Source organism: Pelophylax lessonae (genome assembly GCF_965119305.1).
Source record: "Pelophylax lessonae genome assembly, chromosome: 9".
NCBI classification, from domain to species: Eukaryota; Metazoa; Chordata; class Amphibia; order Anura; family Ranidae; genus Pelophylax; species Pelophylax lessonae.
This window is the reverse complement of record NC_138776.1, coordinates 123,735,906-123,753,232: the sequence shown is the minus strand read 5'-3', so window position 1 is coordinate 123,753,232 and position 17,327 is coordinate 123,735,906. Positions and strand designations below refer to the sequence as shown.

General features: G+C 38.8%; 1 protein-coding gene across 2 annotated transcripts in view; it reads left to right on the top strand.

Annotated features, from left to right (window-relative positions):
• Positions 1-17,327, top strand: part of IPMK (inositol polyphosphate multikinase) — a 326,827-nt gene that overhangs the window by 94,941 nt on the left and 214,559 nt on the right. Inside the window, exon 6 of one of the 2 annotated variants that reach the window (XM_082269139.1) lies at positions 585-1,220. In XM_082269139.1, coding sequence (XP_082125265.1) covers positions 585-1,213 — 629 coding nt within the window. In that variant the 3' untranslated portion in view covers positions 1,214-1,220. Of the gene's footprint in view, positions 1-584; positions 1,598-17,327 lie in introns of those variants that run through there. The other variant, XM_082269138.1, reaches the window with a different exon arrangement.

Sequence of the window (17,327 nt, the reverse complement as noted above, 5' to 3'; positions counted from 1 at the left end):
GGAGATATTATACTCTGCGTATAAGACGACCCCCCCCCATTTTTGGGGGATTTTTTTGAGGTTCAAAAGTAACCTTATACGCCAGAAAATACAGTACTTTCTGTTAATTTACATTCCATTTTGTTAATTGATAAAAGTTAAACTATTAACAACTAATTCTGAAAGCATTCTTAATTTTACAGCATTTTTTTTTCCACACCTGTTTAAAACGTTTGCACAATAGTGAAGGTATATGCATTTGCAATACTCAAATGGAATTTTCTTTGATTCTGAAACCATTTACAATTTGTTATACGTTTTTTTTTTAAATGTTTAAGTTGCAATTGCTCCAACAGCCAGCTACATGTGTAGAAACTTTATTAAACACCTGTTTATAGCTTTCCTTGCTTTTACAGTGTGAGTTGAAAAGTCAAGCAGTATGGTGCCATAAGTGTTGGTGCAAAATGGGAATAAACACATTAGCAGCTCCACTGTTGCAAGGAATATAGAGATTAGTAGTGAGTGAAATTGTAAAACGATATCTATCTTTATTTGATTTGGAGCCATGTGTAACTTTTTTTTTTTTGTTTTTTTTTGCTTAATAGGCATTTCCAAGTTCTTCACTAATGGCTGTTGTTTGAGGAAGGATGCCGTGTCTGCTTGTCTACTGAAAGTTAAACAAATTCTTAATTGGTTTGAGCACCAAGAAGCCCTCCATTTTTATGCGAGCTCTCTGCTCTTTGTTTATGATGGCTCCTACCCCCAAAATAATACCAATTTAGTTGATGGAAAACGGCTGGAGAAGGTCTTTTCTAAGGAGTTGTTTACAGATGTTGAGGTACCAGAATGCAATAACAACATACATTTGTTGGGCCCTCTGAGCGGTGGGAAAGGAGAAGCGCATGAAGAGAAACTGTCAAGAGTCTACGCTATTCATAAGAAAACCTGCCCCAAGAGGCCACACAGCCAGGCTTTCCTCGAAGGGGAAACTGTAGAGCAAGACCGAGCCTGGAAAAGTCACAACAGTTCTGCAGCAGAGCATCTAAATGGAAAACTCCTGTCTAAACTGGAAAATGTCTTCTGTCGTGTTTCCACAGAGTCCAGGGAAAACTCGCAGGTTGATGTCAAGATGATCGATTTTGCTCACGTATTTCCGAGTAATGAAAAGGACACTGGCTATATCTATGGATTGAAAAATTTAATTGTGGTCTTGCAGAGTATTTTAAATGAATAACTTTTTTGTGACATTGTGATTGGGAGCCAATGACTGGATAATCAAGAACAACGTTCCTTCAAGATTATTTGCACTTGTAAATTGTGGTAATTTTATTCCCCTCCCTTTTTATTGTGATTCTGCATTGCAGTCTTTTTCATCTTGGTGGAAGGGGGTTTATCTTTTTATAATAATACTCAGGAATATTGAAGTGATCTGTAGGTGTTCGTGGAATTCGGAATCTGTGGTGGGCATGGAGTTGTGATAACTTCTCTGGTAGAAGGTAGTTGACAGGCAATATTATGGTGCTATGGTAAGGAATGCCTACCTGTCTCATATAGTTTTAACTAAATCTAAATTTGGGACCATTCTTCCAGGAACACGTGCATAGTAAGTGTGCAGTAGAATATCTCATTACCTAATCAGGGCAGTGTCCATGAAAATAAAATGCCTTTTGTATAGAGTCAATTTGGAGGTTTATCTCTGCTAAAATAATATAGCTTTTGTTTTTTTAGAACTGGAAAAAAACGATGGAAAATATCTCTATTCTCTTTTTTTTTTTTTTTTTTTTTGTTTTTTTTTTTGTTTTGGAAAAATGTAGGTTCTTAAGATTTGTTTTCCCATCTGCTCTCTTAAGTCTGCTATAAAAAGGGTTTCCGACTTTCAGTTAGAACTGGACTTATTTTGTAACACAGACCCCACCCATATCCCCTCATAAACTGTTATCCTCATTTTTCATTTTGTATTCTCACTACAATGTTTGTCTATCTTTTGTATAGTGACCTTCATAGAACACCATTGGCTGCGATACTGGCTTTCACCTATTGGCATTGACTATTCTGGGTAAAGTAGGAAAAGTATGAACCAATGGTGTACATTTTACAATAATATTGAATTCTTATAAATTCATAATATCGACCTGTTAGGCAAGTAACTTGTGTACATGGCCTGGGTGCTTAAGCCCCGTACACACGTACAGATTGTCGGCCGTAAAAATTCGGCCGACGACCGATCCGCCGATTCTAGGTTTGTTAGTATGATGCTTCCGACAGCCGACATCGCACTTTCGGCCGAAAATAATCTGTCGTGTAGACATTAAAATTTTTGTTGGCCAACACCAGAACGGCCGATTGTTCGCCAGTCAGTACAGAATTCGGCCGACAATCAGCAGATTTGCAAGACTGGGCATGCTCAGAAAAGAAAAAACACACAAAGTTAACCATCACATGACATCACTTCTGCAGTCGGCTGTTGTTGGCCGACAAAATTCGTGTGCAGTCTTTTGCAGTTTTCAACACACGACAGCCCTGGACAAAAGACGGCCGATCGTTCGGCTGACGATCGGTACGTGTGTACGGGGCTTTAGTCTCTCTCCATGTAGAAAGATACATTTTTTTCTATTTTTCAAATCTCTGAAAAATGAATCACATAACCATGTTTTTCTTTGAAACGCACATTTTCTAGACTGCAGTTTTGTGAACTGAGCCAGTGTGAAGTGCAGTTTGAAAATTATTTGAACCATCATAGGAAGTGAGCTGACTTTCCTGAAGTAATTTGGTGTCACCAGATTCTATTATGACTGCAGCATAATGTAAATCTGCAAAATAATGTTTGCTTTTGGTGTGTGGGTGTGCAGTGTATGAACTTTAAAACCATAAGGAACTTACCAGATTGTTTTCTGGGTAAGAGCTTGGCACGATGAGCAGGTTTACTTATTGTGTAGTGGAAACCAGCAGATCATAGTAGTTGGTTTGGCAGTGTTCTCTAATGCATTAAACTAAATTTCCTTTTGTAGCCATGCATCCTGTATGATTTTTGGTGGTTGGTGTATTGTGCTGCTAATTGGCTTTTTTTCACCATAGTCCATTTTTGTCCCAGATATTTCCAACTTTCTGAAGAGATTCATTGTCTCCATCTGGTTAGTGTGATATTGACTTATCCTGATGTGCTGAGATCCCAATTTAAAATGTGTGTGTGCATATGTATGCATGTGTGTTTAGTCTCTGCTGTAGGTTACATGCTGCTTTGTAAAACTGGACCATTTTCTACTTCTTGAAAGAGTGTAAAACTTTGAGCACCTATTATCCCTGAAATTCCTCTAAAATTATAATCGCTGATTCGCTTTAAAGCAGTGGTTCTCAACTCCGGTCCTAAGAACCTACTAACAGGACAGATTTTAGGTATAAACCTTGGGGAGATACAGAGTAGAATACTGCAATCACTGAGCAGCAAATGATATTTCAGTTATCTTGCAAACCTGGCCTGTTAGCGGGTCCTGAGAACAGGAGTTGAGAACCACCGCTTTAAAGTGTATGCTTGAGGAGAACCTGTCTTTTTCCCTTTTTTTTTTTTTTTTTTTCCCCCTCGGTTATGACCTGTAGACAGAGCCGTAGGAGGAAGAATGCGTAAGCTGTTACCAAAACTATTGTCCTAACTGGAAAACTGGAAGCTTTTGGGCTAGTCTGTTCTGCTGGATTGTGTGTGTGTGTGTGTGTGTGTGTATATGTGTGTGTATATATATATATATATATATATATATATATATATATATATATATATACACGCACGCACTACAGACCAAAAGTTTGGAGACACCTTCTCATTCAAAGCGTTTTCTTTATTTTCATGACTGAAAATTGTAGAGTCACACTTCAAGAGGTAGTCCCCTGAAATGGTTTTCAGTTCACAGGTGTGCCCTGTCAGGTTTAAGAAGTGTGATTTCTTGCCTTATAAATGGGGTTGGGACCATCAGTTGTGTTGTGCAGAAGTCCAGTGGATACACAGCTGATAGTCCTACTGAATAGACCATTAGCTGTTTTTTTTTCTTGCCATAATACAAATTCTAAGTACTGGAAAACGAGTGGACATCATTACTTTAAGAAATGAAGGTCAGTCAGTCCGAAAAAATGGGAAAACTTTGAAAGTATCCCCAAGTGCAGTCACAAAAACCATCAAGCGCTACAAAGAAACTGGCTCACATGCGGACCGCCCCAGGAAAGGAAGACCAAGAGTCACCTCTGCTGCTGAGGATAAGTTCATCCCAGTCACCAGCCTCAGAAATTGCAGGTTAACAGCAGCTCAGATTGGAGACCAGGTCAATGGCACACCGAGTTCTAGCAGCAGACACCTCTCTAGAACAACTGTTAAGAAGAGACTGTGTGAATCAGGCCTTCATGGTAGAATATCTGCTAGGAAACCAATGCTAAAGAAAGGCAACAAGCAGAAGAGACTTGTTTGGGCTAAAGAACACAAGGAATGGACATTAGACCAGTGGAAATCTGTGCTTTGGTCTGATGAGTCCAAATTTGAGATCTTTGGTTCCAACCACCATGTCTTTGTGCGATGCAGAAAAGGTGAACAGATGGACTCTACATGCCTGGTTCCCACCGTGAAGCATGGAGGAGGAGGTGTGATGGTGTGGGGGTGCTTTGCTAGTGACACTGTTGGGGATTTATTCAAAATTGAAGGCATACTGAACCAGCATGGCTACCACAGCATCTTGCAGCGGCATGCTATTCCATCCGGTTTGCGTTTAGTTGGACCATCATTTATTTTTCAACAGGACAATGACCCCAAACACGCCTCCAGGCTGTGGAAGGGCTATTTGACCAAGAAGGAGAGTAATGGGGTGCTCCGCCAGATGACCTGGCCTCCACAGTCACCGGACCTGAACCCAATCGAGATTGTTTGGGGTGAGCTGGACCGCACAGTGAAGGCAAAAGGGCCAACAAGTGCTAAGCATCTCTGGGAACTCCAAGACTGCTGGAAGACCATTTCAGGTGACTACCTCTTAAGTGTGACTCTACAATTTTCATAGTCATGAAAATAAAGAAAACTTTTCGAATGAGAAGGTGTCCAAACTTTTGGTCTGTACTGTGTGTGTGTGTGTGTATATGTATGTGTATTATATATATATGTATTATATATATATATATATATATATATATATATATATATATATATATATATATATATATATATATATATATATATATATATATATATATATATATATATATATACACACACATACATTTGTGCTCATAAGTTTACATACCCTGGCATAATTTGATTTCTTGCCCATTTTTCTGAGAGTATGAATGATAATGCAAAAACTTTTTTCACTCGTGGTTAGTGTTTGGCTGAAGCCATTTATTATCAATCAGCTGTGTTTACTCTTTTTTTAAATCATAATGACAACAAACTACTCAAATGACCATGATCAAAAGTTTACATACACCAGTTCTTAATACTGTGTATTGCCCATTTAACATCAATGAGAGCTTGAAGTCTTGTAGTATTTGTGGATGAGGCTCTTTATCTTCTCAGATGGTAAAGCTGCCCATTCTTCCTGGCAAAAAGCCTCAAGTTCCTGTAAATTCTTGGGCTGTCTGGCATGAACTGCACGTTTGCGATCTCCCCAGTGTGGCTCAATGATATTGAGGTCAGGAGACTGAGATGGCCACTCCAGATCCTTCACTTTATTCTGCTGTAGCCAATGACAGGTCGACTTGGCCTTGTGTTTAGGATCATTATAATTTTGGAATGTCCAAAAATGTTCCATGCAAAGCTTCTGGGCTGATGAATGCAAATTTTTCTCCAGTATTTTTTGAGAAAAAACATTCATCTTGCCATCAATTCTGACCAAATTTCCTGTGCCTTTGTAGCTCCCACATCCCCAAAACATCCGCGATCCACCTCCGTGTTTCACAGTAGGAATGGTGTAGCTTTCATCATAGGCCTTGTTGACTCCTCTCCGAATGTAGCGTTTATGGTTGTGGCCAAAATGCTCAATTTTGGTCTCATCACTCCAAATGACTTTGTGCCAGAAGGTTTGAGGCTTGTCCTGTGCTGTTTGGCGTATTGTAAGCGGGATACTTGGTGGCATTTGCGTAGTAATGGCTTTCTTCTGGCGACTCGACCATGCAGCCCATCTTTCTTCAAGTGCCTCCTTGTTGTACATCTTGAAACAGCAACACCACATTTTTTCAGAGAGTCCTGTATTTCACCTGAAGTTATTTGTGAGTTTTTCTCCCGAACAATTTTCCTGGCAGTTGTGGCTGAAATTTTAGTTGGTCTACCTGACCGGGGTTTGGTTTCAACAGAACCCCTCACTATCCACTTCTTGATTAGAGTTTGAACACTGCTGATTGGCATTCTCAATTCATTGGATATCTTTTTATATCCCTTTTCCTGTTTTATACAGTTCAACTACCTTTTCCCGCAGATCATTTTACAATTCTTTTGCTTTTCCCATGACTCAATCAAGAATCAAACGTCAGTGCGGCACTGGATGAAAGATGCAAGGGTCTGTCAGGAGTCCAGAAACTCATTGACTTTTTATACACACACAATAAATACAAGCAAAACAGATCACAGGTGATGATGGTTACCTTTTTAATAGCCAATTAAACCCCTTTGTTTCAACTTGTGTGCATGTTATCAGACCAAATTCACCAGGGTATGTAAACTTTTGATCAGGGTCATTTGGATAGTTTCTGTTATGATTTAAAAAGAGTAAACACAGTTGATTTGATAATGAAACGGCTTCAGCCAAACACTAATGCTGGCCATACACGCACAGAATTTCGGCCGTTTGCAGACTGAACGATTATTCGTCGGTCGAAAGCGAGTTGGCCACTAACGTACAGAATAAACTCTTTGACATTGTTTTCATGATCATAATGATCGTTCAATAACATGCACAATATGAGTCAGAATATCGTTTCAATTTTACCATACACATAAAAACTTTTGTAGAAACGATAAAAGATTTCGCTATGGATCCATCAACATTAGCCGGGCACATGATCGAAATCGTCGGTAAACTTGTGTTCACTAACGGCCCGATTTTCGAACGATCTTTCCTAAAACAACCATTTTCGCCCGAAATTCTGTGCGTGTATGGCCAGCATAACCATGACTGAAAAAAGTTTCATCCATATTCTTGGAAAAATGGCCAAGAAATCCGAAGTTCTGCCAGGATATGTAAACTTATGAGCAATACTGTATATGGCGATCTTGGCTCCTCTACGTGTGCCCCCCATGGCATGCCATTTGTGATGGGGGCACACTTGCATGCTCGCTCCCAAGCTGTGTGCCTATGGTGCCCCACTCCAAAGATTCTCACAGCTCAGCTTGGCTGAGCCCCCCGATTCCTCCTCACATTGGTGAATGTTTGTTTGCATAAGTGAGATTATCAAAATCACAGACCATCTGAAAATTGCATGTTCTTAAATCCAGTCTGTAGGGGGTTGGATGCAGCAAGCCCAGTGGTTCTGAGATCTAGTTTTCCATTAAAAGCTGCATAATCCAGATATTGGAAACATCAGTAAATGTTGCTGCTTTGGGCAAATCCATACTTTAAAATGTGTCTAGAAATGTAAAAAAAAAAAAAATTTCATGCCAAAAAAATCCTGTTGCAGGATCAGCAACTGAATTGCTCTATAAATATGCTATTTTTCTATTGCTAACTTTAAAAAAAACAATGAGAATAATATTGGGTACATTCCGTGGCTTATCAGTGAATACTAACCATTTCTAAGTTTTTTTTTTTTTTTTTTTTTACATTGGGTCTCTTGTAAAAGCAATGCAAGTGGCTAACTAGCTGCTTGATCTTTTAGTGCCGGTTCACACTTCCGTGTTTGCGGAGATCGCATGTAATTCGGAGCGCACTGCTCCTAATTATATGCGATCTGATGTGCGGATGCGAGTTCAGCCATACACTTTGTATGGCTGAATTCGCACTGTATCCGCACCAAACACGCACATGAGGCTTTTTTGAGACGCAGTATAGTCGGATCGCACAGTGGTGCGATCCGATTTTGTGCTTACTTGCAGATCGCACTGCGATATGCGATCGCAACTGGGGGTGTCGTTAACTTTTAATTGACACCCCCTGCATATCTCATATGGCAGTGTGAACTGCCAGATGTGCGGATGTGATGCGGGAATACGCTGCATAATCGCAGCGTTCCAGCATCGCAGAAGTGTGAACCGGCACTTACAAAGATTTATTTATTTATTTTAAAGCACTGCCGAATCCCCTGTGTTTTGCGCGCAAAGGTGAACACATGCGGTATCCCCACAAACGTGAGATCATGGGCAGTAATTCTAGCACCTGACCACCTGTGTAAATCTAAGTCGTAACCTGTAAAGGCTTTTAAACGCTGCCTATGGATAGTAAAATTTATGTTGTTGCTCAATTTTTTTTTTTAACAGTTTTTTTATTAGCGTTTTTATATCCATCCAGAAAGAAAAAGCAACATGCAGTCATGTAACGTAAGTTTACATAGCTGGACTATATCTACATATGAAAAATGCATAGGTCTTTAACAAAGAAATTTAAACGATGCATACATTGGTGTAGTAAGCATATATCAGGGCGTGCACAATCTTAAAGCGTGACCTGTTTGATATCAATTTACTTGGCCCCTCCTCCATTTAGTCTCTTGGACATGTAGTTTTTTTTTTTTTTTAAATGTTCACACCCCTGATAGTCATTCAGGATCTAATAATGCAGCTGCCACTTGCATAATAAATGCAATAATAAATGAGACTATAAAAGGAAGTGCATTGGCAAATGAAATATGTGCAGACCCTGGTTATTTTATAATCTGACAGTTGGGGTCTGACACATCCCACTGGTGAATCAATTTCTGGCACTCGGGTATGATATCCCAGTTCACAAATATTTTCTGTGAAGGCTCGGTAAAAACTAACTATAGTGTTCCTTAAATGGGAATTTTACCCATAACCACTTGATTAAAAAAAAAAAAAATGTTCTTTGGCACAGAACATACATTCCACATGAATAATAATGCTACCAAAATTAGTGGGTGCTGTAAACTGGCTCCAGCATTGCTCCTCTCTTCTTGCTGGAGGCTGCCATTTTTGATGAAACCCAGAGTCCCTGAGCAGCAGTAAATCCTAAAGCGGAACTGAACCCATTTAACGGTTTTAAAAAAAGTTACTTTCCTGGAATGTAGGGATTGCCAACTGTCACATTTGTTTGTCTTCAACTAAACTGTCAAATGACTGGTATCCTAACTGATCACGTGCAGCTCTATGGCAGTTGCAGATCAAACAGAAGCAGCTTCCTTGGCTATTTAAGGATAGGAGGGTTTAATCCCCCGTTAAGGCCGTCAGCAGAACGGCCTCTACAAATTCAGCCGTGTCTAAAAATGGCGAGCAACTGAGCATGTGAAGAGCAGGGTGAGACAGGGTATTTATTACTGGGTTTTAAACTGAATAAACATCTATTTTTAATGTTTTACATAGCAATACCTGCAAAAGGGCCAAAGTGAACTGATCCTGCAGGACTTAATTTTCTGACTAAAGTTCCACTTTAATGGAATTTACTGGTCTGTTGACTGGGTACTTTTACATATATATGTTTGAATTTCTACTGAACTATTGAGAACTAATCAGAGTTGTATAAAGTACTCAAAACCCATACTTGAGTGGAAGTGCTCAATCACAAAGTGACTTGAGTAGAAGTACTAAAGTATTCAACATTTTAAGTATTGCAAATCATTTTTTTAAAAAATTTTGCTACTCAAGTACTGAAAGTAAAAGTACAAGTACTGTGTTATGTAGTTATTAAAGAAAGCAGTCAAAAGTTTGAACATCATATTGTTTTTTATTTCAAATGAAGCTTTTATTTATACATACAGTAGCATTTATTTTCGTATGCGCTAATAATAATAATGTTTTGAGCTTCATGAAACCTGCCATCTACTGTTCTGGCAGTGGTCATTTTTATAATGGTAACGAGTAACTATGCAGCACAAAAAAAACTATTGGAGTAGAAGTATTGAAACCATCGAAAAAATCTAGTTAAGTAAAAGTGGAAGTAGGAGAAAAAAATTCTACTCTAGGAAAGTACAGATACCGCCTTTCGGTACTTAAGTACAGTAGTGAAGTAGTTCTACTTAGTTACTATACATCTCTGGAACTAATTTAGAAACCACCATTACAGAAAGACTTCTGAATAGGAAGTCAAAGCTTGGCGCTGCCCCCTTGCGCTCCTCCCAGGTGGTCACCGAGGGCACTTTAATTTTAGAGGGCTAAACTTTTATCATTGTGAAGTTATTTACATAATAAAGCAAATCGAAGCTTCAGGCTGCTAAAGGTACGCGCGGACACCGCTGGGTGACTGCATTAACGCTTTTTACTTTGTGCATCTTAGTTCACTACAGGTTGTTTGTTTAATGGCCTTTATAAATAAGCACCTTAACTTTGTTGAACTTAAGGAAAACCTTTTTAAATAATAGGTGAATGGCATAGACATTTTTTACTCTATAATTTCCAAGTATTTTGCTGCTTTTATTTCTTAGAAGTTTCATTTTAACACAGCTGCTCAAATGTAATAAAAACTGACAGATAAAGGATGTATTGGCTGATTCAAAGCAGGGTCTGGAAGTTGGGACTTATGCCCGGTACACACGATCCGAAAATCGGACGACGTTCCGTCCGTTTTTTTGTTTGGTTGCTAGGAACTCTCAATTATATTCGCAAATCGGAGAGGTTACTTACGATACGAATTTTCTCGGACGATGATTCAAAAGCTTCCGGTATGCGTAAGCACGCTGTAGCACGTGAGGGGAAATGTCTACTGCCCATGCGCTGTCTACTGCTCACCATTTTTTTTCGGACGAACAACATACTGATAATACGATTATCGTACGATGTGTTATAATACAAACAAAATTTTTATGCTTGCACGACCGGATAATATCGGGCGGACTGTCGTGATCGCCTCTCGTAAGCTGTGTACTAACAATCAGATTATCGTCCGATCTTTTCACAAGCGTTCTTTTTCGTCCGATTTTCGTAACGTGTGTACGGGCCATTACAGTAATCCTGTCCCTTCTAGAGAGCCAGGAGTTCTTTATTCCTCTCCAACCAGAATAAACCCTTTTTAAGACCAGACCAATTTTTTGTTCTACTTAACCTGGGGGATGATGTTCCTTTCCTCACTTTTAAGTACATTGCAAGCACTTTAACAAACTTCGTTGCAGATTCTTACTTTTTTTTTTTTTTTTTTTTTTTTTTTTTTCTGTTCTAAAAAAATATAGCTTGTTTTCGGTTTTTTTTTTTTTTTTTTTTTGAACAATTGGGGATTTAAATAAACTGCATACATGTGTAGCTTTCTAGTATGAGCAGAAGGCAAAAGGGTTTTTTTTTTCCCCCCAAGATGACCTAACAAATTAAATGGCTTAATATTTTAATTTTAAATGTTATAAATATTACAATGATCAGCCATAACTTTATGGCCATCCACTTACTATTGAGCGGGTCCCCCTTTTGCTGCCAAAACAGCCTTGACCCATCGAGGCATGGGCACCATTAGACCTCAAAGGGCTTGTTGTGATATCTGGCACCAAGCTATCAGTATTCAATCCTCAAAGTCCTGTAAGTTGTAAAGTAGAGCCTCCATGGATCAGAAGTTTTTCCAGGCCTGGAGAATTTGAGGGCCAAGTCAACGCTTTGAACTTGGTGTGTTCCTCAAGCCATTCTTGCAGTGAGACAGAGCGCCCTATCGTGCTGATAGATGTCACTGACATTGGGGAATAGTTTCCATGAAGAGGTGTACTTGGTCTGGAACAATGGTGAGGTATGTGTCAAGTGAAATCCACATGTAAGCACCACCCACCACTGTTGATTGACAGCAGGTCCCTGAAAGTGCAGTTAACATGCAGAGGTGCACACACAGAATGGGAAACAAAGACTTGGTGCAATGTGCATTATAATGTAGATAAAAATCAATCAAAAAGTGATGACCTGTATTAAGGGCTCATACACACACAGCTTAAACAGAAACTTTGTTTAAGCTTTTACAGGCGTTTGAGTTTTAATTTTTTTCCTTGTAAGCCTATGTCTCCTTGTACACACAGATGTCTTATAGGATGAAAAAAATACACACCAAAGGTGCGTTCAGATGAGGAGCTGAAGAGCAGGAAAAATGTGAAACGCATCCTAAAGCGCATAGACTAGACCTGTTAAACGTGTGAGCGGTAATGCAATCTAGTGACCAGAGTAAATTCATATTCTGCCCAATGAAAATCATTATTGTTCGAATGCTAGATGTGCCTAGATGTATGTGTGCGATACATGGCTTTTAGTACTTTGCTTTTAAAAAAAAAAAAGTGTTTTCCTGCCAGGAGTTGTGGCATTTAGAGGGGCTTAAACAGATGCTTCTGTGTGCATGAGGCCTTTTAAATCCTGCACAACATGAAAACTTTTATGAATACACTTTTTTTTAGGTGGTTTAGTTATTTTTTAATGGGAATTATTCAGCAACTTCAGGTAAAGGATCGAAACCAAAAAATGTAAAAAGTGTGTTTGATCTCTGGTTATCTTTATACAGCTGACTTGTACTGCTGGGAGAGCATTTGAATGTTTGTAGCCTGATTGGCAGCTGCTGTGGGAAAATGGGACTGTTTTTTTAAGATGTAATAAATGAAGTGAACTAGCTTATGTACAGTTGTTGCCTACCTAAACACAGTCAGTAGTTTTATGTATGAGCGTATCAGGCAACGTTTTAAAGCCCTGCTGGGGAATTAGGTGTGCTTGCACCACTCTTCTAAACCTAAAAGGAACAGATGTTGCTCCCTATTGACAAAGGGTGCAGGCACCTTTGTTTATCAGAGCTGGAGCTACTTGCTTCAATCTCTGCCTATCCATTCAGCTCAGAGGTAGGAGGGTTGTTTACACTACATGAGCCCACAGGGTTATCTCAGCACTGGCAGAGGGATATGCAAGTGGTCTTAACGCCTTGCATCCTGTACATTGGCTCTGGACTGCTGGGGATCTGGGGCAGTTTTCGTTGTGGGAAAACGGCAATATTCTCTCTGTTAGCTTGTATTTCACATTTTGCCATGTGTTTGTGTTGTGGTGGGGTTTTTCCTTTTTTTTTTATTTGCTCCCATTTTTTTTATTTACACATAATTTCAGTTAACGGAGCTGCTGCTTAGGCATATGGTAAATTGTGATCATGAATTATTGTATCTAGTAGTAGTTGGCCAACGTCAAATGGACTTGTTCTGTAAGGTTGACGTTTCATAGCTTATCCAAGCCACCTCTTCAGATCTAATGAGTGTTAGAAAAATACCCAAACCTTTAAATCCCACTCGGGTAAGACCAACATCTTACCCAATGATGCAATCAACATTTTAAAACGTAAATGTTTGTTTTCCAACACATAAGAAGCCTTCTGGCAAAAGGATTATGTAATTAGAGCAGGGTTGTTCCACAACTTTCACATCTCCCATTCTGTTCTTGGACAGTGACGTTTGCCTTTTCATAGTGATTGGAACAAGGTGTAGGTACTACCTTTTGTGGATATAAAGGCTGGGATATTTCCCTAACACGCACTGGAACTGAAGAAGTGGCTCAGATAAGAAGGAAAGGTTTTGAACAATACACAGTAAGCCAAGTTGTAGATGTTAACCACTACTAGATATACAGTGACCTGGATAAATGAAAACCTTCATAGACCTGAATTGCGAAAGATAGTATTGTGGGCAGATTTGCCGCATGTACCTTCTCTGTGGATAATCTTCACTTTCATGGTGTTAATAAATTGCCCCTGAAGCTGGTTATTTAATGAACTACTACAAAATAATTTTCTTTTTTTTTTTTTTTTTTTTTTTTCTAATATTTTGCACAAGATTGTGGATTTGTTAAATTATTTCTCAGATATTTTGAGAGCTGTTTTCTGTAATGTATAATTGAGGTAGATTATTAAAACAACTGGAATGTCAAACATTTTCTTTGTTTTATTTGTATTTTTAGAGTATTTGTATGCACAAGTCATGAAAATATGCTGAGCAGTTATGCCTGACCACATTTTCCAAAGTTCCAGATGCCTATTTTGGGTCAGGAGACTTGAGTTATAGATGTCAGCCCATGCATACATAGACCATGTTTTGTTGGCACTTCTGCCTTAGTCCGAATGTATGGCCCCAAATCTATTAAGTATTTTGACCAAAATAGTGTGTGGTCATCCTTACGCTATACAACCTGATTACACTGGTCTACAAATTTTGGGAAATGATTGACCTCTGAGATAAAATGTACTAATTCTTCCATATTTTGATTAGATGAATTAGAAAACAGGTGGTAAAGGTGCTGGTTGGCTAAAGTTTTCAAGATCATTCACAAAGATTTATACACAGATGAGTATATTTGCCTACAAGGAAGGGAAGGTGTCTGATAATCAAGCTGCCTTGTAACCTCCACAGAGTACAGTAGAACAATTTAAAATGGTACCACATGGAATTGTATAAATGTATCTTCACTTTGAGACCAAAGATTAACATTTTGCAGATTAGTTATGGAGCATAATCTTACACCCCCTCCCCCCCCAGAATTTTGAATGATTTAGCACTAGCCTAAAGCAATCCATACATGGATCAAAAATGTGCTGGTTCAGCAGGAACTGGCTGAGTTTTGATTAATGTGTAGCCCCCTTTCTGTTCAGCAGAAGCCATTAGACCTGCTTCTGTTGAACAGTACTGCTGGAAATCCAGCATTCAATCAGTGCATGCAGCCAATGGGCTGCAGTGCTGATCATTGAATTCTGACGCGGGGGAGTCCTGCTATCAGCATACAAAGACACAGCAGGCAAGATTTCCCCGTCCATCTCAAATGTATGGATAGTGAAATCTGTTACATTTAACTTGGGGCTGGTGGTATGTATTAACATTGGGTTAAAATTTGTACAAATATTGCATGTTTTGTGGGGTGGTAGTCTTTAATTTCTTTGGCTAGCACTGCATCTGTTTTTTTTTTTTTTTTTTTATTTATTTTTTTTTTTTTTAAATCCTGCAGCTAAGAGCAATAACTACTAGCTGGCAAAAGCCTTAATATGCTCGAGCTGGAGTTTTTCAATAGCTTAGTCCTGCTACTGAAGCTGCTAATTTTGGTGATTTATCCCCAGCAAATATTCGCTTAACAAATGGAACAAATAACTGCCTATAGAGAAGCATTATGTAGTGATTAGTCACACATTCAGGGAACATTGTGCAATCATGTGATCGCTACTACACATTACTTGTGTAGTTAACTCCATATTGGGCAATTTGTTCTATTTGTGTGGTGATAATTTCTTATACCTATTGATTTTTAGTAACAGGATTAAGCTACTAAAATCTCCTTTAGAACTCTAGCGTATTAAGGTGTCTGCCAGCAATTTTTAACATAGCCCTAAAACTTTCACTAATCCACTAAGCAGGGAAGGCATTTTTACCTCTCTTCCTCCTTTTTTTACATTTTTTTTTTTTTTAATGAAACTAGTTTTTTTTTTTTTATTTAAAGTGTGTGTGTATAAAGATGTATGTATATATATATGTGTATATATGTATGTATGTGTATATGTGTATATATATATATATATATATATATATATATATATATATATATATATTAGTGCCTTGCGAAAGTATTCGGCCCCCTTGAACTTTGCGACCTTTTGCCACATTTCAGGCTTCAAACCTAAAGATATAAAACTGTAATTTTTTGTGAAGAATCAACAAGTGGGACACAATCATGAAGTGGAACGAAATTTATCGGATATTTCAAACTTTTTTAACAAATAAAAAACTGAAAAATTGGGTGTGCAAAATTATTCAGCCCTCTTAAGTTAATACTGTGTAGCACCACCATTTGCTGCGATTACAGCTGTAAGTCATTTGGGGTATGTATCTATCAGTTTTGCACATAGAGAGACTGACATTTTTGCCCATTCCTCCTTGCAAAACAGCTCGAGCTCAGTGAGGTTGGATGAACAGCAGTTTTCAGTTCTTTCCACATATTCTCGATTGGATTCAGGTCTGGACTTTGACTTGGCCATTCTCACACCTGGATATGTTTATTTGTGAACCATTCCATTGTAGATTTTGCTTTGTTTTGGATCATTGTCTTGTTGGAAGACAAATCTCCATCCCAGTCTCAGGTCTTTTGCAGACTCCATAAGGTTTTCTTCCAGACTGGTCCTGTATTTGGCTTCATCCATCTTTCCATCAATTTTAACCATCTTCCCTGTCCCTGCTGAAGAAAAGCAGGCCCAAACCATGATGCTGCCACCACCATGTTTGACAGTGGGGATGGTGTGTTCAGGGTGATGAGCTGTGTTGCTTTTACGCCAAACATAACGTTTTGCATTTTTGCTAAAATTTCGATTTTGGTTTCTTCTGACCAGAGCACCTTCTTCCACATGTTTGGTGTCTCCCAGGTGGCTTGTGGCAAACTTTAAACGACCCTTTTTATGGATATCTTTAAGAAATGGCTTTCTTGTTGCCACTCTTCCATAAAGGCCAGATTTGTGCAGTATACGACTGATTGTTGTCCTATGGACAGAGTCTCCCACCTCAGCTGCAGATCTCTGCAGTTCATCCGGAGTGATCATGCCTCTTGGCTGCATCTCTGATCAGTCTTCTCCTTGTATGACCTGAAAGTTTAGAGGGACAGCCAGGTCTTCGTAGATTTGCAGTGGTCTGATACTCCCATTTCAATATTATCGATTGCACAGTGCTCCCTGGGATGTTTAAAGCTTGGGAAATCTTTTTGTATCCAAATCCGGCTTTAAACCTCTCCACAACAGTACCTCGGACCTGCCTGGTGTGTTCCTTGTTCTTCATGATGCTCTCTGCGCTTTAAACAGACCTCTGAGACTATCACAGTGCAGGTGCATTTATACGGAGACTTGATTAAACACAGGTGGATTCTATTTATCATTAGTCATTTAGGTCAACATTGGATCATTCAGAGATCCTCACAGAACTTCTGGAGAGAGTTTGCTGCACTGAAAGTAAAGGGGCTGAATAATTTTGCACGCCCAATTTTTCTGTTTTTTATTTGTTAACAAAGTTTGAAATATCCAATAAATTTCTTTCAACTTCATGATTGTGTCCCTCTTGTTGTTGATTCTTCACAAAAAATTAGTTTTATATCTTTGTTTGAAGCCTGAAATGTGGCAAAAGGTCAAAGTTCAAGGGGGCCGAATACTTTCACACTACCGTTCAAAAGTTTGGGGTCACCCAGACAATTTCATTTTTTAGATGAAAACACACACTTTTATTCATCAAATGAGTTGCAAAATGAATAGAAAAGATAGTCAAGACATTGTCGA